This window comes from Hyaena hyaena, unplaced genomic scaffold (assembly GCF_003009895.1).
Source record: "Hyaena hyaena isolate Hyena2069 unplaced genomic scaffold, ASM300989v1 scaffold_31, whole genome shotgun sequence".
NCBI classification, from domain to species: domain Eukaryota; kingdom Metazoa; phylum Chordata; class Mammalia; order Carnivora; family Hyaenidae; genus Hyaena; species Hyaena hyaena.
In genome coordinates this window covers 4,670,619-4,690,523 of record NW_024080664.1, presented here as the reverse complement: position 1 = coordinate 4,690,523, position 19,905 = coordinate 4,670,619, and the positions used below count along the sequence as shown (strand labels likewise).

The 19,905-nt window shown below is 52.2% G+C and overlaps 1 protein-coding gene across 4 annotated transcripts in view; it reads left to right on the top strand.

The window, feature by feature from the left end:
• Positions 1-19,905, top strand: part of AGAP1 (ArfGAP with GTPase domain, ankyrin repeat and PH domain 1) — a 538,356-nt gene that overhangs the window by 249,894 nt on the left and 268,557 nt on the right. For all 4 annotated transcript variants that reach the window (XM_039228590.1, XM_039228588.1, XM_039228589.1 and 1 more), the window contains 2 exons: positions 14,791-14,918; positions 16,357-16,512. In XM_039228590.1, the coding sequence (XP_039084521.1) occupies positions 14,791-14,918; positions 16,357-16,512 (284 nt within the window). The remainder of the gene's footprint in view (positions 1-14,790; positions 14,919-16,356; positions 16,513-19,905) is intronic.

Genomic DNA, 19,905 nt, shown 5'->3' with positions numbered 1-19,905 from the left:
TGCAATGGATTAGAAATGTATCAAAAAAGAAGATGGATGGCTCAGCGGGTGGGTGTGTAATAAAGCCGTGGTGGTAACACATTACAGTTAGGGAATCCAGGTGTGGAGAGGCGTTCTGTCATTCTTTGAACTTTCCATGCAGGTTTAAAAATTTGCATTAGAAAATTTTCGGAGGAAAAGAAATCAAACCTGGGGTTGTTCAGCTTAAAATATTATTGCAAGGGGGCGCCTGGGTGGCTCAGTCAGTTAAACGTCTGACTGCGGCTCAGGTCGTGATCTCACTGTTCCCAAGTTCAAGCCCCGTGTCAGGCTCTGTGCTGACAGCTTAGAGCCTGGAGCTGCTTCCGATTCTGTGTTGCCCTTTCTCTCTGCCCCTCCCCCGCCCAGGTGTGCGCTCGCTCTCTCTGTCTTTCTCTCTCAAAAAATAAACATTAAAAAATTATAAAATATAATTGCAGGTATTTTACAATAAGATGGGTCCAGAGAAACTAAACTTCATGCTACGTACTTTCCTACCCAGTGTCACTGTGACCACTATTTTTGTGTGAAGATGAATGAATTTTTTAATCTGGAATTAAAATACGTGCATGATTCTTTGAAGAATTTCAATAATTCATAGAAACTGGCGGTAACAGAGAGGGACAGTGTGACTTCCTCGCCGTCACTAAATCACAGCAGATTACAAATTCAAAATCAATCCATATTCTCCACTGGACTCTAATTAACACTTAAACATTATTAGTCACAAACATGAAATCTCGATCGGCGATGACCTCAGGTATTCTAAATGTAAATAAAATTAGATTTAGATCGTTTTTAATTACCTGAGGTGCTGTGAGTAATTACAATGGCAATTGATAAACTTAATTTCTGGTTAAAGGAAAAAAAGAACTTACACGGAAAGTTTCTCTACACGATATGCTTAACTCTTCAGTAACCATGGTCTATGGGGAAGAATTCTCCAGAATTCTCTGCTAATTAAATAGAGCTATTGTATCATCCCTTTATTCGGGCCCTCCAAGGTGTCTCACTTAAATGCCTAATGTTGCTGTAGTTTCCCAAAAGGCGAGACCTGCCGGAAGGAATCTTGCACATTTGAGGGGGTGGCTTTCTCGGGTGGTGACGCTGGTTACATAATAATAATTGATGGGCGGCGGGGAGAGCGTTACAATGACTTAATGCACGAAGCCCCGTTGAAGACCAAGTGGAAATCTGTTTTGTCATGTCATCCTTCTTCCTAATTGCATCACACTACATTGTATAATTCAGCCTGTGTGTCACTGTCACTTGTTTGAAGGCCTCTTGCGCCGGGCCCACCACCGCCAGCTCGTTATTAACCAAGCCGGGGGAGAGAAATAATTTCCTCCGGTTCCAAGGAAGACATCTTCTCTCCCACTTTAAGAGGGAAATGTCTTTTTTATGGAGATTGTTGTAAGGATAATTATTTCTGGAAATAGGAAAACAGCTTCCGTTGTGATAGATAAGTCCATTTTTCTTGAAAGTTAAAAGCTCTCCGAAGGAGAACGTGCTTGTGGCAAACGGGGAGATTAGAGAGATTTCGAAGCTCCCTTTTTTTTTTCCTCCCTTAAACATACATCTTCAAATAGGAAGCAAATTAGACCTGATACATTGGGCGAGGCCAGTATTAATCAAACTCTATTAACTTCAGGAAAAGAACCCGGCGGCAGTCCGTCCCTGCGTCCGTCCCCCGGGGAGCTGCAGAGTCTGCACGTGGCCGTGGCCGTGGGTCTCACACCTTCTCGGTGGGGGTCCTTGTCTGTCTGTCCCTCGTGGACCCCCATTGCTCCCTCTCTTTAAACTGTTGTGCAGTTTCTTTGGCCCTAATAACCCGGCCTGATCAGTTTCATGCTTTTCTCAGTTTTTTCGGCGGTGCCTTCGCCGTGTCCACACTTAAGAACCTCTACTGCCGTCTCTTGGTTCTGCATTTCTGGGACGCTGTGTCCTCGGGGGTCCCCCCGCTTGCTCGCTTTCACCCCGAGTCTGTCTCGTCACTTCACTCGTGAACCGTGCTCCGTCTTGTGGCCCGTCGTTTGCCCGGGAGAAGAGCCTTCACCTGCAGGGGGCGTCAGGGGCATGTCGGCTCCGGAATCATCAACTTTCTCTGCGAGACAGCTTGATGAGTTGAGAAGAAGTGACAGGCTCATTTTTCCCCTCTTTGTTTAAGCCATTTATCTTTCTGGTCCTTGCCTGCCATCTAAATTGTATTGCCAATTTATTGGGATATTCACTGGCCTCGTCTTGAAAGACGCTGATTTGCATCCAGCGTGAGGATAAGTGAGAGAGAAAGTTAATCATCTCCTGGCCTTCTGGACGGATTCGCACTGGCTCTAATTGTAGCATCGGGAATGTCTTGTCTTCAGAGTGTGTTCGGCACCGTGTTGGCCGGGGTCCTGGTGGGAAGGTCCTTAGTGACCTAGTCCAGAAAGCGTCCCTTTTTCAGAAGTCTCATGAGGGATGCTTTCGGCACCTCTTTCTACGTGTCAGGTTAACCTAACCTGCATTAGCTATTTTCTAGCTCTGTTGACTTGTATTAACGATCATGTATTCAACTTAGTGCAATATAATACTGAGTGCGAGGTGGACACTGAGTGACGGCCTGCTCAGCCTTGTAAGCGTATGGCCCCAAAACAGCAGAAGAGCACAGTCTTCTTTCTTACCTGTGAGCTGGGGAGGTCCTAAAGTAGAAGGTCCTCTGTCCATAAGGTCCAGGTGACCAGCCGGCGTCCCAGCCCCCGCCCCCATCCGGGTGTCCACGCCTGCCAGCTCTGGCCACTTAGCATCTGGCTCTGGCAATGCCCGGAGCGCAGCCCTGGGACGCATGGCCGGCAGCGGCCCCCTCGCCTCTGCTGGCTGTGGCTTGTAAGCCCCCCGCCTCCCCACCTCCTCTGGGCTGAGCACCGAGCTGGCGGCCCCATGCCGTCCCCGCGTCTGTTGTAAGGTGGGCTCATCCGTGCTGACTGTTCGTCCCGTGGCCGTGACGCTTCTCATTCTGTGCCTCCCTGGCCGTCTTTTCCAGATTCTCCCTGCTTTAAGGATTCTTCGGTGTTCCTGCAGGATTTGTAGTTTCTCAGGATTTTGCATTCGAGAATCACTCCACCCTGAGCATGGGCCTTTCTGCAGAGCTGTCCGTGCTCCCACAGCCGTCCCCGCTCTGACACGCGGGGGCCCGGAGTGCCGTGCCGAGTTCTGAAACGGGCTAGGGGTGGGGGGTTCGATCCCTGCTTCTGGATCCCTTAGTGAACGGCCTCTTCCACGGCGATGCTCCCACAGCGTGGTGGGGACAGCGGGATCCACTGTCTGCCCTGTCCCGCGGGCAGCCTGGCGCATACCCCCTGCCCCATGACGTAACGAAAGAATAAGCTGGGAGTGAGTAGGGATGTTGTAAAGCCCAGTGGGGGCGCCTCCCCAACCCCACGGAGTGAACATGGAGTGGGCAGTGCTCAGGCATGACCAGGGATGTTCGGGGGCCCCCTGGGTCACTGGTGTCAATGCAGCAGCCACAGGGTCATGCATGCCTCGCAGGTTTCACCCCATCCTCACCTGTGCCTGAGGGGTGGGGCTCACCCCCAAGTGCGAGTGCTGTGGCGGGTGGGGGTTGGAGGGCAGTGGGGGTGCGGGCAGAGCTGGGCTGCCTCCTCCCTTCCTTTGCTCCCCCTGAGTGACCACTGAGGTCCTTGGTGCTCATTCCTGCGTGGAGACCCTGGGGGCCCCGAGGAGCTAAGCAGCACGGTGGCACGAGTGTCCTCTGCGTGGCCGGGGCTTGGGGAGCACAAGCCCTCACAGCCCGGTGCCCTGCTTCTCTGGGCGTTCGCCGAGCACCACGTTCCTTCTGCCGGATGCGGGCTGTGGTGCTGTCCCTTCTAACCCCCCTGTGCTGGCCCGCCAGCCGAGACGCAGGAGAGGTCCCCCAGCTGGAGATGGGCTCTGATGACCCCCCGCCCCGTATCCCTGAGCGCAGTGCAGTCCTGGAGAGGATCTAAACGGGGCAGGTGTGCAGACAGGAGAACCAGCCAGGAGCCCGCACAGGAATGAGGGCTGACGTGGTGAAGGTCCCGCCCAGGGTGCGGAGGGTCCGAGCAGGAGCCAGCATGGCTGTGATCGCGGGGCGGACGCAAGACCGGACGGCAAGTGTCGAGGGTTGGACAGAGCGGCTGAAGAACCCCCCAGAATGCCCAGAACTGACCGTCCTCGGAGATGCGGTCCTGGGGGAGGGTGTGTGTGTGGGGGGGATCTCCAGCCAGTGCCATTTGGAATGCCCTCCTTTTGTCCTGGGGCCAGATGCTGATTGAAGCACATTTGAGCCCCGGAAGCCGCATGCTCAGACCGCCTGCAGGCAACACCGGCTGAAAGACCGTTGACATATGGTGCTGAGTTACACCAACACTTCTTTCTCAGAGAAGTGAGTGTTTGCGGTCCATGGGGCTCCACACGGGGTCCTGAGTCCTTCAGAGCCTTGAGCCCAGCGGGCGGTCAGCATCGTGGCTCCCGCGGCCCCCGTGGGTCCCATCCCCGTTCCCGCGGCCCCTGTGGGTCCCATCCCCATTCCCGCGGCCCCCGTGGGTCCTGTCCCCGTCCCTGCGGCCCCTGTGGGGCCCACATTCGTGTTGGCAGCTGTAGGTTGGGGCTCGACTCCTAATGGACAGTTGTGTCGTGAAGAGAGGTGTGAGTTTCCTGCGCATTTGATGTCCCCATGGCCACAACTAATAACTTTATATGAGAATTACATACGTGCATAAGAAACGTTGAATATACCACATTTCAGCATCAGCTTCTCTTAATGTGTCCTTTCACTTCCGGTGAGATGACAGAGGAAGTCCAGTGCCCAGGACATGGTAGAAGTGCCCCCCCTCGTTCTGGAATTCTGAAATTAATGTCAGCAGCCATGACTTTGCTCTGTCCTGAAGGTAACTGTTTATTACAGTTGGCATTTAAATCCCCCGATTAATAGGAGCAATTAAACAATAGCTTCATTTCCAGCAAATTAACAACCCTAATAGGTAATTGCGACATAAATGAAGATAAATTTGTTTTAATACAACGAGATAAAAAGAATACAGACAAGAACTGAATCTCAGATTAAGAATTCAGACTTCATTACTTCATGGAAGACTTGAGAGTTTCACCAGAAGAAACAGAAGTGAGCTTGGCGTTTTAGGGGTGCCTGGGGGGCTCGGTCAGGGATGCACCTGACATCGGCCCAGGTCATGATCTCACGGTTTGTGACTTTCTCGCTGTTCCAAGTTCAAGCCCGACGTCGGGCTCTGTGCTGACAGCTCAGAGCCTGGAGCCTCTTTCGGATTCTGTGTCTCCCTCTCTCTGCCCCTCCCCCGCTCCTGCTCTGTCTCTCTTTCCTTCAAAAATAAACATGCAAAAAAATTTCAAAAGTGAACTTGGCTTTTTAAACCATGGCCTGTTTTGGATTTGCCGTGTTTCTTTAACAGAATAGAAATACAGTCATGGTTTGTGCTGAGATGCATGGAAGGCAAGTCATCAAAGGATCCCCCCTCCCCCCACCCCCCACCCTTTCTCCTGATGACTCGCTTAGGGCACAGCTGACAGCAGATGATTCTTGTCCAGAGCCTGTCAGGTTCTCGCTGACAAGGAAACAGAAAGCAAGTGTGTAGAAGAGCATGTCCTTTGCATGCACCCCTCAGTTATTTTTATGACCTGTTAGGTTACGGGGTACCCTTCCTTCTTTACTAATATTTGTTACCAGTAGGAAGCTCTTCTGATGGCTTATGGTTTGTTTTGTTGGAACGTGGAAACGATCAGGCCTGCGTACAGAATGACGAGTGTAGTGTCGGCACAGACGGCGGGTTGCCTGGGACGCATCGGCCTCCGAGAGAGCAGTGGGGTGACCGTCCAGGTAGGGGCGGAGAAGATGAAAGCCTCGCTAGGTCGACGGTAATGAGTTTCTCCTTCGGGTCACCCGTGCCGCTGGGAAGATGTAACATAGGTCGGAGAACAGGAACAGGGTCCAGGCTGTCTTTCTGATTTTTTTTAACATTTATTTATTTTTTGAGAGAGACAGAGTGTGAGTGGGGAGGGGCAGAGAGAGAGGGAGACACAGAATCCGAAGCAGGCTCCAGGCTCCGAGCTGTCAGCACAGAGCCCGACGCGGGGCTCGAACCCATGGACCGTGAGATCATGACCTGAGCCGAAGTCGGAAGCTTAACTGACTGAGCCACCCAGGCGCCCCCCCCGCCCCACAACTCCCTCCAGGCTGTCTTTCTAAAGGGGATCAATACACTCACGTTTCAGGAACCATAACTCAGAGCAGTTCATGTGTCCCCATCTGCTTTGAAAGGTTTTAAACCATGGAGGTTTACCTAAATCCTGCCACTGAGCGTAGATCTTAGGTCCCCTTAGGAGAACTCCTTCTGTTAGCTCTGAACGGTACTATGACGCACGGCCAGCCTGGAGCCCTGTGCCCCGTGAGGGTGTTCATGAGGCCTAAGGAGAGAGTGCCTGCAGTTGTAGGGAGGGGTCTCAAGCCAGAAGCCCACGTGCTGCTCCAAGCCCTGGGAGCCAGGCTCTGGCTTCCTGACCACAGCAGCTCCGGCACAGCCCCTCGCCCACCGCACGGCCCCACGCTCCCTTTGTCTGTGTCCAGATGGACAGGACCCTCCGCTTCCATCCCACACCAGGTGTCCTTCCAAACACAGATCCCGTCCCCAGACCTTGAGCGTTTTGCTGGCCCCTGTAGCCTCAGGGATAAAGTCCACACTGCTCACTCCTCTTTGCACACGAGACCCTTAAAAATGTGTTTCTGCCTACCCCTTTAAGCTTCTTCCCGCCCTGCCTTCTCCTAACGTTCTCACCTGCTCGCTCCTTCACCCACTTGGCCTGTGCCCGTCGAGGGTCAGGGACACGTTGGCCCTAGGAAGGTGGATGCAGCTTGGTGTCCAGAATTTCCGGGGTAGCTTGGAGCCCCATGGAATTGACGCATCGTCCTTGAAGGTGCGCCAACTGCATTTTCCAGTGGGCGGGGCCTCCACAGGTGTGCAGGTGGATCTTTCTGGTTCACTAATGTCGTCAAGCATCCAACAACCCAAGAGGCCTTCAGGAGCGCACGTCTCCGTCTTCCCCTCTTTCCCCCCTACCCCTCCCTCTTTTATTATACGTGTTTTTCTGGCACGGTTTCCTCCCTACTGAAAACTTAGATAACGTGACAACAAATCTAAGAGACGGGGATAGGGGCACCCACAAAACGGAGCACACACCTCCTGTAACACCCACTACCTTGGAGACTTTCCCGGCAAGAAAAACCCCACCTCCAACTTCTTTTCATTCCTAACAAAGTCACACGTTCAGAAGTACATAGATAATTTGGTAATTAATTTCTTCTTAATTAATAAGATAGTTTAATGATCACTGAACTGTAATTTAAAACTGAGTTGAGACGTTAGAGGGTCTTTTATTTGTTACCGGAAGATTTACAGTCCCCGGTGGTTTCCGTTATTTATGGGAGGTCTCCTCGTGGTTCCAGGGGAAGAGCCGTGAGCGCCGCAGCGGACATTCCCTCTGGGTGGTGGCGGCACCAGAGACCAAGCTGAAGTCCATCCTCACCGTGTGCTTTCAGAACACTTCTCGTGGTGTAGAATTAGAGCCTTGTGCTGGTTGATTATTTACTTATTTATAGATAGCCCATGGAGTAGGGGCAAAGAGAGGGAGAGAGAGACTTCCAAGCAGGCTCCACACGGTCAGCACAGAGCCCAATGCGGGGCTCAAACTCACGAACCATGAGATCATGACCTGAGCCGAAATCAAGAGTCAGACAGTTGACTGACTGAGCCACCCAGGCGCCCTGATGGTTGATTTTTAGAAGTGTATGTTGTAAACATTTTAAATACTGTTTGTATGAAGTTTATCATTCATACTTCAGTTCCTGTTCTCATTTCGCTTCCTCAGATTTGGCTCAGTTTCTACCAAATGTCCACTTGGCATCTAATTGTGGCTCTTCGGTGTCCGTCAAATCGACATGCTTTCAGAGCGCCATCCTTGGCTACAGCCCCCAGTGCTCTCACTCCCTGCGGGGCTCACCCAAGGGCCCTGCTTGCTCCAGAAGAGGCTCCGGTGAGCAGACAGTGGCGCTAAGGTAGCAGAAGCGGATGTTGTAAGGGACGTAATCATGTAGAATATTCAAGAGCAAAACCTGGCGAAATCAGTTGGCTAGTGAAGTCCCCTGTGCTGTCCGGCGATTTGGGAGGAGGGGAGGAGAAGGGACCCGCCGCCATGGAGCCTGGTCACCCGGGACCCGTGCGGGGGGGGGTGTCTGCACAGATCACGAATCAAGAAGAGACCAGGCATGAGGCTGTCCCCAGTGCCTCTGTCTCTGGTGGAAAATCGGGAGCCCCTGACATGGGGTGAAGAGGTTCCTGGACGGTGGAGGTCACTGAGGCTAGGGACCAGGTCACCCTTCTCTCCCCATGCCTCGGTCCCTACCTTTGCCGGCCTAGAGGTGCTACTTGAAAAGTTCCTGTTAATTGATTAATTCAAGCAAATCGTTTAAACCAGGGAAGATATTTTGCTGATTAAGTTCACTGACATGTATTGGACTATGCCAAAAATGTCATAATCGTTAATGAAACAAAAAAGCTTAATTTAGGCGCTTAGCTATGGATGTTGCAGAAGTGAGGCGGTGCCATGCGAAGCAGCACACAGGCAGCCACAGGCCCCAGGATCTTTCCACTGGTGGAGAGCAGGGGCCAGACTTACTGCGAAGCGACACCCGCCCGGTTCAGTCTTGTTTATTACAGTCGTCTGCTGACAGTTCCGGTAACGCCAGGCGCTAGGGGTCCAGGGGTGGACAGTGGGGCCGCAGTCCTTCAAGTCGGCCCTGACCGCGTGCACACTAGTGTGTGCATGCACGCACATGTGAGGGTGCATGCCCGTGTGTGTGTGCAAGTGCGTGCATGTGTGTGTGTGTGCCCCTGCTTGCACGTATTTGAGTGTGTGCAAGTGTGCATGTGTATATGCACTGTGTGAGCATGCATGCCCTTGTGTGCGTGTGCGTGAGTGTGCATGCCCCTGCGTGTGGAGCAGAGCTCACCCACCGTGGGGGGAGACTCCCTGGGAGCCCCCTGGCCCCTGAGTGTACTGGGGGTGTGGGCCTCCATGGAGGCTCTGGATGGATGGTCAGAAGAGGTGGGCTCCCCGGGGGAGGCGGAGCTCAGGTGCGACTTCTGAGAAGGACTCGGAGGAGGAGGGGGCGCTCTCTGGATGATGGTGACAACTTGTGCAGTGGGCGTCAGAGCACACGGTGCCTTGTGACCTCTGTGGCGAGCTCTGCCTGGCTTGGCCGTGAGGCTGGAGAGGTGGCAGCGGCTGGGTTTGAAGGGATCCTTGTCCTCCCTGGGGTTCTGAACCAACAATTAAGAAATAGAGACTCGGGCCCCTGAGAGATTAAATTACTACTTTCTACTGGAAAAGCTGTACTGGAAAATGAAGCTTCTCTGAGCTTCCTTCTGTGGAAACCAGAGTCAGACTGTGTTACCCACCGGGTTCCAGGCAGCTCGGGAGCCCCACACCCCTCCCCTGAGCCCCAAGCACCCAGGTCCCCAGATGGGAGGGTAGAGAAGGGACAGCATGTTGCTGGGGGTTGGGCGCCCATAGGGGTCCCGTTAAGAGGCCAGGAGTGCTCGGTCAGGGGGCGTCTGTCTTCGTGGAAGGAAATAACCAGAGTGGAGAGTCCTCTCCTCGGACACATGAAACGGCCCCGTTCTGTTAAGGAATTTCAGTTACAATTGTGTACCCGCCGGGAGCTGTTGCGGAACCATGAGCACAACAGGCCAGGGTCACGGCATGTTGTGGGGGCTTCAGCGAACCAGGCTGTTTTGGAAGCTGTTTCAGTAGCCGGCCACAGAAAACTGAGGGCTCGGAGCAAGGCAGTGGCCGTGGAGAAGAATTTGAGACTCTGGTGTTAGAGTCGGGAATCCGCCGTGTCCCCTCTGGTGGCTGTACAGTCACGGGGTTCGGTGGGAGAAGGGTGAGGCTCCGGCGGGGCCCTGCGGACTCTCCCAGGGGAGAAGTGGACCTGCTACTTGGATGCACGGTTCTAGAACGCAAGAAAGGTTCTAAGCAAGGCTCTCAGAGAGACTGGGGAGCCGCTGGCATTGAGGTGGAGGAGACTGTCCCCAGGTGGAGGGCAGGGAGGTAAGAGAAGGCTGAGGGAGGCAGTCTGGAGGCAGCTGCATGTAAAGAGCCAGAGAAGGAGGCTGAGAGACAGAAATTCCAGCCCGAGGAGAACTGGAGGGCGGGGTCCAGAAAGGACAAAAATGGCTCAGGAAAGAAGCGAACCATCAGCAATGCCAAATGCTGCCCAGAGGTCAAGTAAGATGGCAGCCTGTGGTCAGTCAGTCACCAGTGGCCTTAGCAGGGGCAGGCTCAGCCCCCCGGGTGGAGACAGAAGGCAGGTTGCAGGGGTCAGAGAGCAGAGGAATAGTCTGGAGAGCCCCCTGCTGGGGGAGGGCTGACTGGAAATGGAGCTCGGCCGACTGAGCCAGCATCTCAGCTCTTGGGTGCCAGTCACCAAGCTGGCTCTCTCATCCGCCATCCAGATAAGAGGTAGAAGTGGTGGAGAAAGCGCACAGACCCTGTCCTGGAGGAGGTATTGTCCCGTGGGGACGCTGGTGGGAAATATATTCCATTACCGTGTGGCGTTGCCGCCCGCCGTGACACGGCCACACTCACGGCACTTGAGCCCCAGCCCGGCCACCAGCTCCCTGTCCGCTCCGTCGAGCCCCTCTGTGGCCCGAGGGCCTGTGTGCGCTGAGTGAGCGCTCGGAGGGGACTGCCAGGCGCCGTGGCAAGGCGGACACGGGGGTGAGGGGCAGGACCGACTCCCACGGTGAGCAGGCATTCTTCTCCTCGCTCAGTGTGAACGGCTGGAAAAAGAAAGTTAAAGCAGAAATTGGGCATCGTGCCAGGATTTAATGAAATCTTATTTGGGAACTATCGGAGAGTTTTACTCTTATCACTAATTAAAGGGTGCCATTTATCATCTTTCCAATAGGAAATTTTATATTTGTGGAGAAAGTAAATGTGTAACTCACTTTTCTTGCTACTTAAGTTTTGTTTTTATTTTAAGCTTATTTACTTAGAGAGAGAAAGGGGGAGGGAAGAACAGAAAAAGGGAGAATCCCAAGCAGGCTCCTCACTGTCCACGCAGAGCCTCTCATGGGGCTCAAACTCACGTACCATGAGATCATAACCTGAGTTGAAGTCGGACGCTCAACCAACTGAGCCACCCTGGCACCCCAATTGTTGCTTAAGTTCTTAAATAAACATCTTTTTAATTGAGGAATGGAAATACATCTATGAACATCTACTGAAGAGTGTGGTATAAAAAACGATCTCAGGGCAGTCACTCACATCAAGTAAGAGCCACTACCAGCCCCCAGGACCCCCTTATGCCCGGATTATGGATACCCTCGTTAAGGGATATGTTTTATCTACTATCCAAATGGTGGCAGAAGTGACTTTGTAAACATTATGGAGCCTTCTACTAAAGTATCAGGAGGTTGAGGAAATTGGTTCGCGTGTCGGGTGTAAGAGCAAACATTTCACTACATAGTGATGACACCGTTTAGGACTCAGGTGTAGCTCGTGTCACCAAAGTTGGTAAAGGATGTCACCAAAATTGAGGAAACATTACCTCCAGATTCCAGATTCTTAGCTCAAGTGATTGTGTTTGTTTTATCCTTTCATTCACATCCACGTATTTATTTAAAACATGTAAGATACTCCATGTGTTGAATAAGCAGATGTAGAAAAAAACTCAACAGTTCAAAATGGCCCAGCCACTGTCATCTGGGGTGATACTCATTTTTAAATCTGTTAACCCTCTAGTGTTGTAAACATCACGAGCAGTTAAGGATTGTAGGTCAGGAGAGAACTGTCTCACTCTGTCTGCTATTCCATTGCCTTCGGGGAGGGTCACACCCCCTCCCCCACACCGTCCATCCCGGCTACCCTGGGGGGCACTCTTGTGAATTCACCCTGACTTTGGCAAGGTAGGTCGTCCGAGGGATGGGCTGTCTCATTGTCTTAGCAAGCAGTGGGCACTCTAGCTTTGTGCACCTGAACGACTCACCTAGCAAAGTGTCGAAGTGAGCCACACAGAGACATTACCCCTCAGGTCTCTTGCTTGGGACATTCAAGTAATAGAAGCAGTTAACTGTAGGGTAGACTCAGCTTTTCACTATGGAGGGGAGGCCAGCCCCCTTTCCCTCCTGCTGTTCTTCTGAGTCACCTGCCTTCATTGTTCAGTATTAAGTTTTTCCCTCTTTCTAAGGGTTTTCCTAGGCTCTGAAGCAGCCTATATGCTTCAGAACGAAATATTCGTAAATCATTTCCTCTTGCTATTTGTTTACAGAGGCAGGAAGGACATGAAAATTACGGGTAAATGGGAAAATAGGACAAAATGAATAAAAGTTCTAGTACACGGGAAAAGAGATGCTACGGTTCTTAGAAGTTGTAGCTTCAGTTTGTGTAATTAATGTGGTAGAATGACAATTAAATGGACAGGAGAATTGTAGTACCTTCTGTGTGGGTCTTGCCTCGTACAGCCGTCTGGCACTTGGGGACAAGCCTCATCATAGAAATGTCCTCTTTGGCCATGAGCTCCAGCCTCCAAGCAGAAGAGCGAGAACGCTCATTTGCACTTGGATTTTCATAAAATCCAAGGGTTTTATAACATCTTCAATGTGTCTTTGAAAGCTTCTCAGGTCTCCCCTTAGCGCAGAAATCATCTAGAGAAACTGTCTACCGAGCTCTCCCAAGAGCCCAGCACTGTTTCCTGCTGCCTGTGTGTTCGTCTCTGCCAGCTGTAAAGTTCAAGTGTGCGTGGGCCCCCGGCTGGACCGCGGCTCTGAGGCTGGTAATATAACGAGAGTGCATCAGCGTTGACAGTCAAACCCTTAAGCCCTTCCGCCCCCTCCCCCTCAAAAAGAGAAGGATGAGGGATGCCTGGGGGGCTCAGTCGGTTAAGCGTCCGACTTCAGTTCAGGTCATGATCTCATGGTTTGTGGGTTTGAGCCCCGCTTCGGGCTGTGTGCTGACAGCTCAGAGCCTGGAGCCTGCTTCAGAGTCTGTGTCTCCCTCTCTCTCTGCCCCTTTCCCGCTCATGTTCTGCCTCTCTCTCTCTCTCTCAGAAATAAATTTAAAACATTAAAAAATTTAAAAAAAGAAAAAGAGAGAAGGATGTTAGCAATCCCCCAAACAGTCATGATTTCAAGTCCGCTTTCTTTTGGTCTCTGGAATTTTATCTTGCCCGAATGGTGCGTGTTCTGCAGCGGTTGGAATCTGAGCTTAGATTTTATTTTTGAGTTCACATAATGATTTTTAAAATGTTCTAATATATGTCTTCAAAGACCCCCAGATCAATACGCCAATGGTTTTGAAATGACGGAATGCTGCGATATTCCTCTGTAATTTAAACATGATTAGCTGATGAAGGTTATGATCAATACGCCTCGGGAAGATAAATTAATTGATATCATCCTTTCAGGATAAGAGGCCTCTTGGAGGTGGGCTGTAATTAATAAAGCTGCTGCTTCATCTCCGAGACCATTTTTTATATCCCGCACTTTCACGTAATCATATTTACACGGCCATTCATTTCCATGAGAGCTGTGAGCGCTGGACAAACCAGTTCCTTATTAAAATGTTGTTCGTTTGGAAGAGAAACCGTCTGTGGCTACTCCATGTGCTCCTCCCGCGTTAGAACCCATCCCTAGGGACGAGGGCCATGTTCCTTTGCACGGGTGTCTCTAAAAATAACCATCCTCTGGCCCAAGACAAGGATTGAAAACCATTGAACTCCATTACAGCCAGTCCCCAAAGACACCCATCTATTCAAACAAAGGCTATAGTTATTCTGGACTGACACCTATTGGTGTGGGAAGAGTTTTCTTATTGTCGACTTCCTTTCCAATTAAACCCGGCATGCTTTATCAGCGAGCCTATTTGCCAAGAGACTCCATGGCTGGTTGAATCTAGATTTGTATTGATTAAGATAAACTTCCAATGTGTGAGGTGATGTATTTAAATAAAGTCTTTGATATAATTACATGTCCTCGGATGTGATTCTGTGCAGTAGCTTATAAAGTTAAGGGTAATTCTTTAGGCTGCGTGAAAAAAAAAAAATGGTTTTTTGATTCTCAAGGTGGGAGGGGGTTCGTTACATGATCCTGTCTTTCTTAGCATCGTTTTTGCTGAGAGTAGCTGGAAGAAGTCACGTTAGAATAAGTTGAACAGGACAGGTGTGTATTTTTGTTGGTTTCGTTTTAACGTTCAAGGCTTCTGAGGTGGTGTGTTCAGGGCTGTCGAGGCCTTCGGTGTAGCCAGAGGGCCAGCTCGTCCTGTGTCCCATCACGTGTGGCTTCTGTCCCCAACGTGGCCGCGGGGGCTACAGGTGCTCACACACGTGCAGTTTCAGCAGCAAGAAGGGAAAAGACACAAGGAAAAAATGGGCCAAGGGCAGCCCTCAGGGAAGACTCCCGAAAGCTGCCACATGACCCTTCAGCCGTCACCCCACCGGCCAGCGTTTGCTCGTCTGGCCGCCCTTAGTCGGGGTGGGGGGGGCGGTGGGCGGGACAGAAAGGAGGACGCTCTGGGGGATGGGCTGTTCGTGCTGGTGGTCGTGGCCCAGAACCAGGAAGCCGGCTACTGCAGAGGGAGGCAGCGGTGCCCTGCGGGCCCAGCCGGTGATCTCTGCCGGTTGGGAAGCCAGCCTCACGTTGATCTCTTGTGTCTCCCAACCCCTAGTTGCCCAGAAGATCGTGGCCACGAGGAAGAAGCAGCAGCTGTCCATAGGGCCCTGCAAGTCGCTGCCCAACTCCCCAAGCCACTCGTCTGTCTGTTCTGCACAGGTGTCCGCCGTGCACATAAGCCAGGTACGCCGAGGTGGGTGGGGGGGGGAGGCGCATCCGGACCGAGGGGCGCGTCGAGGTCCCTAGAGCGCGCTCAGCCAGCTCCGAGGCGGATTCCTTTCTTTCTTTCTTTTTTTCGTTTCAACTTTATGAATAACAGCATGTTGGTAATTGACTTAGCATTACCTTCGGAAACCGCTGTGGCCAAGCGGATTTTATGGGGATCATTCTTTAGCATTTCCTGTCTTCACGCTGCCTGTGTTATGAGGCCTGCTGGCTTGGCCAGAGACCCGAGGTGTGCAGGCGCACCGCTGTCTTCACTGTTGATTTAAGTTACCCTGCGTGGGCCCTGGTTCTGGTGCGCTTTTGGGTTGAACAGTTGTGGGTAAATCTCAGCGGCTAACCCCACTCCTGCGTGCTCACATTTGGTCACAGCCCTCTGTTGTAATCGCCGTCGCCCTTGGGCCCGCTAGATGCCATTCTCTCTCCATGGTAACATTTTAGCAAATTATTTACTTGGAAGCGAACAAGATAATGGTCAGTTCGAAGAACCAGCCCCACAGCCGGCTAAGGAAACCATGCACCCGGGTTTGCCTGCGCATGTGGTTCCGATGGACATTTCTTGGGCGGGTGTTGTATTGGCCCCGTCTGCAGTGTGAGGGTCTGGTGTGGCGCTTTCGGTTCCCCTGGGGGGTCAGGAAGTAACTGCATTTACGGGAGGAGCCTGTGGAGTCCAGGATATTGAAGGCTCCGGTGTACGCCTCTGTCATCTTCTGCACATCTTCAAACGTCTTCCCCAAGTATTCAGATTTTCAGAGTGTGCGTTGTGCTCTGTTGAGCAAAACCATGCTCTTCCGGCGTCTGATCTAGAGCTGCCAAGGAGCCATAGGGCCTATCATTTCAGCCACACCCTTCATTTTTCAGAGGAAGTAGAAAATAATTACATTTTAACTCCCCCCGCCCCCCACCATTTTTTAAAAAATATTTTTATTTATTTCTAGGAGAGAGAGAGAGACAGCGTGAGCAGGGGAGGGTCAGAGAGAGAGGGAGACACAGATTCTGAATTAGTCTCCAGACTCTGAGCTGGCTGTCAGCACAGAGCCCGACGCGGGGCTCGAACCCACGAACCGCGAGATCATGACCTGAGCGAAAGTCGGACGCTTAACCGACTAAGCCACCCAGGCGCCCCCCCCCCACCATTTTTAACTAAATGACAGAGACTTCTCTTTCTTAAGTCACTTATCTTAGAAAAAGTAACTTCCTGATATGATTGGGATGTTCTAGAGTTAGGGCGTGTTCTACTTGATGCCGGTCAACTCGCCACGTCCGAGAAGCTATCTGACCCATCACGTGGGCGTCTCTCCAGCGCGATGCGCTGACCTGTCGCCTCTGACCCCGCAGAGGTGGTGCATTGGGCCCTGGAGTGTTCCGTTAATAAAACCCTGGTGTTTCCCTGTTTCAGACGAGCAACGGAGGCGGGAGCTTAAGCGACTATTCCTCCTCTGTCCCGTCGACACCCAGCACCAGCCAGAAGGAGCTTCGAATCGACGTCCCTCCCACAGCCAACACGCCCACACCCGTCCGGAAGCAGTCCAAGCGCCGGTCCAACCTTTTCACCGTGAGTGTCGTCCCCGGGAGGGGATTGGAGGGTGACCCCCCACAACGTCAGCTCCTGTCCACGTACTGTAGTGTTACTTGTAGAATCCACACGAAGTTGGGGCGAGGAGCACTGATTTCTGTGGAAGACTAAGGAAATGATGCCCAGCAAAGGTTGGGGTACTGAGTCAGATGTGAATATCTCGGGGCGCAGGGAAGAGTGAGGGGTTGTGTGAAGTATTGATTATCTTGTGATTGTCTCCATCTCAGAGAGAGACTGGTCACATTGGAAAGACAAGGTGACTTGTGCCCAGAAGTCCCAGACAGGTGCCCCTGACCTGCACGTGAAATACACAAGCCATTGGGATGCACAGACCCCCCCCCTTCTTCTCGGGCTGTAGCGCCTGAGAGCCTACCCCTGGGGGTGGCTCTCGGCACCAGGAGCCTTCAGTGTTTTGAGAGGCTCGTTGACGTGAGGCTCTCCTCTCGGACTTTTCTTCAGAGTCATTCACGGAGCCTTTAAAAATTGTAGATTGGCTATCTGGGCTTAGATTTATGAACTCAGACCCTGTACGTGGGCCCCAGGCACGTGTTGTTTTTAGAAGCTCCCTGGACGCTTGGGACGCAGAGAACCCCTGAGCTGGCGAGGAGGCAACGGCACTACGACCGCGTCCCTTCCCTCGCAGACGGCAGACATTACCAGTCAGTCGTGAAAGGCTCTGCAGTTGAGCCCAGAACTCCAGGCAGAACCACTGTCCTGTGACTGGAGTCGTTTGACTTGAGAAGAACGTGTTTTTTTTTTCCTTGGGACCAGGTCTGTGCATTACAGATATATGCTTTTGTTTTGTTTTGTTTTATTATATTATATTATATTTTTTAAATGATTATTTTTGAGAGAAAGACAGAGTGCAAAGAGGGGGAGGGGCAGAGAGAGAGAGAGAGACACAGAATCTGAAGCAGCTCCCAGCTCTGAGCTGTCAGCATGGAGCCCAACGTGAAGCTCGAACTCACAAATCGTGAGATCATGACCTGAGCCCAAGTCGGACGCTTCACCGACTGAGCCACCCAGGCTCCCTACAAGTATATGCTTTTAAAGTTCCTGGGGACGTTTGGCAGTTTCTAGGAAACTATGAGTTGTCAGAACTGGGAGCCAGTTGGGTCATTGGTGGCACCCGGGGTTGCTGCTAAATATCCGACAAGCACATGGCAGCCCTACACCAGGTTGTCCCCTCTGCAGGGGTGGCTGGGGTCCCTGCTCACCTGCTGCCCTTATTTAGACATGGCGTTCTGGTGTCGCCTGCGGGTACCAAGCACGGGACACCCCCACGCCTTCCCTACCACAGTCGAGGTGGCTTTCCCACCGGACGGCCATGACCGCCAAGGTCGGCTGCCGATGGCCCCTCCCCTTTCCTGTGCCCGATTGCCCTGTACCGTGTCGGTTCCGGTGGACATTGCTGGGGGGGCGGGGGGGGATTGGGGAGGGGGCACGGAGCAAGGACCAGACAGACCAGACTCAGAGCCCAGCCTCCACTACCAGTAGCTGTTCCACCTTGGCAAGCTGCTTAGCCTCTCTGAACTGCATACCACAGCGTTCTCGGTGGAGGGGATGCTAGAAGGATGCTCCCTGGGGCAAAGCGTCTTCGTGGCCTGGCTTTCATTTTTCTCTCCATACAGTGGCAGGTATAAAAAGGATTTCGGACTGCGCTCAGCAAAAGCCGTACAGGGTCAGGTGACAGCCTGGGGGCGAGGTGTTTAGCTTTCTACAGAACGCACGTGAATGTCTGGTTTGGTTAAATTTGTTCATGGCGTTGGAGGCCTTACAGTGAAATTACACCCAGAGTAATAGCAGCTCCCAGCGGGGCCCGACACCGGGAGCCCCGTGCACGCCAGGCCAGGTTGGAGAGGTATCACCCACAGACAGGCTGCGTGCACCCACAGACTTGGGGAAACCAGCTGCGGAAGGTGCAGGGAGGGATGGCGGTCAGCGGGTCTGGGAGTAGGGCTTCGAACAGGGACCAGGAAGGTCTCTGCATCCTGGCCCCACCTGTTAGGGCCCAGCAGGAAGAAAGGACACCATGCCTTCCTTACCAGTCATTGGCTTTGGTTTCTATTCTAAGGAAAGAGGTGAGAAGCCAGGAAGTACCTTTAAAAATGGGGCTGTTTATAAGGAGAGCTGTGGCAGATCCTCATTCCTGTCCCTTATGAGGCTGGCTCTGGAACTGGAATGTTCCAGAAAAATCTTACCCCTGGCCCTGCCCTCTAGGCAAACTGTGATGACCCCAGTCGCTTACAAAGGAGAAATCTTTAAGGCAGGACGCTTCCATATAATAGTAACTCAGTAAATACGTCCTTCCCCTCTGCTGTCTGCAGAGGCCAGATTTCCTATCTGTCAGGACAAGTTCTTGCCAGAGTCAGTCCGCATTCAAGAGAAGGTGTTCTGGAGACTATAGGGCCGAGAGGAGAGCAGAGAGGCGAGGAGACGGGGCCACTGTCCTGCTTATCTGGGCCGTGCACAGGTGTGCGCATCCGAGAGGAGCCCGGGGGCCCCCAGCCGTCCCGGCCAGGCAGGGAAGGTGCCGGACCCAGCGAAAACTCCTCCTTGGGGCTACTGAGCGTCCCTGTTAATCGTGCCACGATCGGTGGACCTAATGACGCGAATGCCTGCCCGTGAACCTGTGCATCATTCCTTCCTCGTCTCCTTCTCGTTCAGTGTTGGAAACCAGTTTGAGAGTAAACCATTTCAGAAATGGAGTCTCTTCTTAGCGGGAAGAGAAACGTGGGGCAATGAAAGAAGCCGGCACCATGGTGGGTTTGCATCATGGTGTTTAGGGAAAGAGGCTTCAGTCCTCAGGCGGGAGCCAAATGTTGGTCGTCACCGGGTTCGACGTTGAACGAAACGGTGGTGGCGGCGGCGGTGGTCATGGTGACGTGTGCGTATGTTTAAGTTAAAGACCTTAGAAATATTAACTCCACTAGATGTCAGTGTCATCCAAGGAATGAGAAGCGGCAAATTAATTTTGGAATGGTAGCAATTAGGAAACTAAATCCTCATTATTAGCACGCACCTATTTTTAAACACGTAACATTCACAGACTCCATCCCTGGCAGTTGTTGGTAATTATTGGCTTAAAGTGGCAAAGCGTGTGTTTATTTAAAAGCCTCTAGTAGGAGGACAGATGTGCCATGTGCCGAACATCGTAGTGAGTAAAACCCCCTGCAGCCTGGAGCTGTAACACCCGGGTGAAGGGGCACTCACCACCTTATTTAGTAGAGTGTCGTAAAGAGGCCAGACTGAATTAAGTAGTACACACATCATTTTTCAAATCCCATGCTTATAAATTTTACAAAGTAGACCTGTAACAAGCATACCAACCACTCTGGACTCTCGTTTTCCGGCCACAGATGTTTGGTTGCG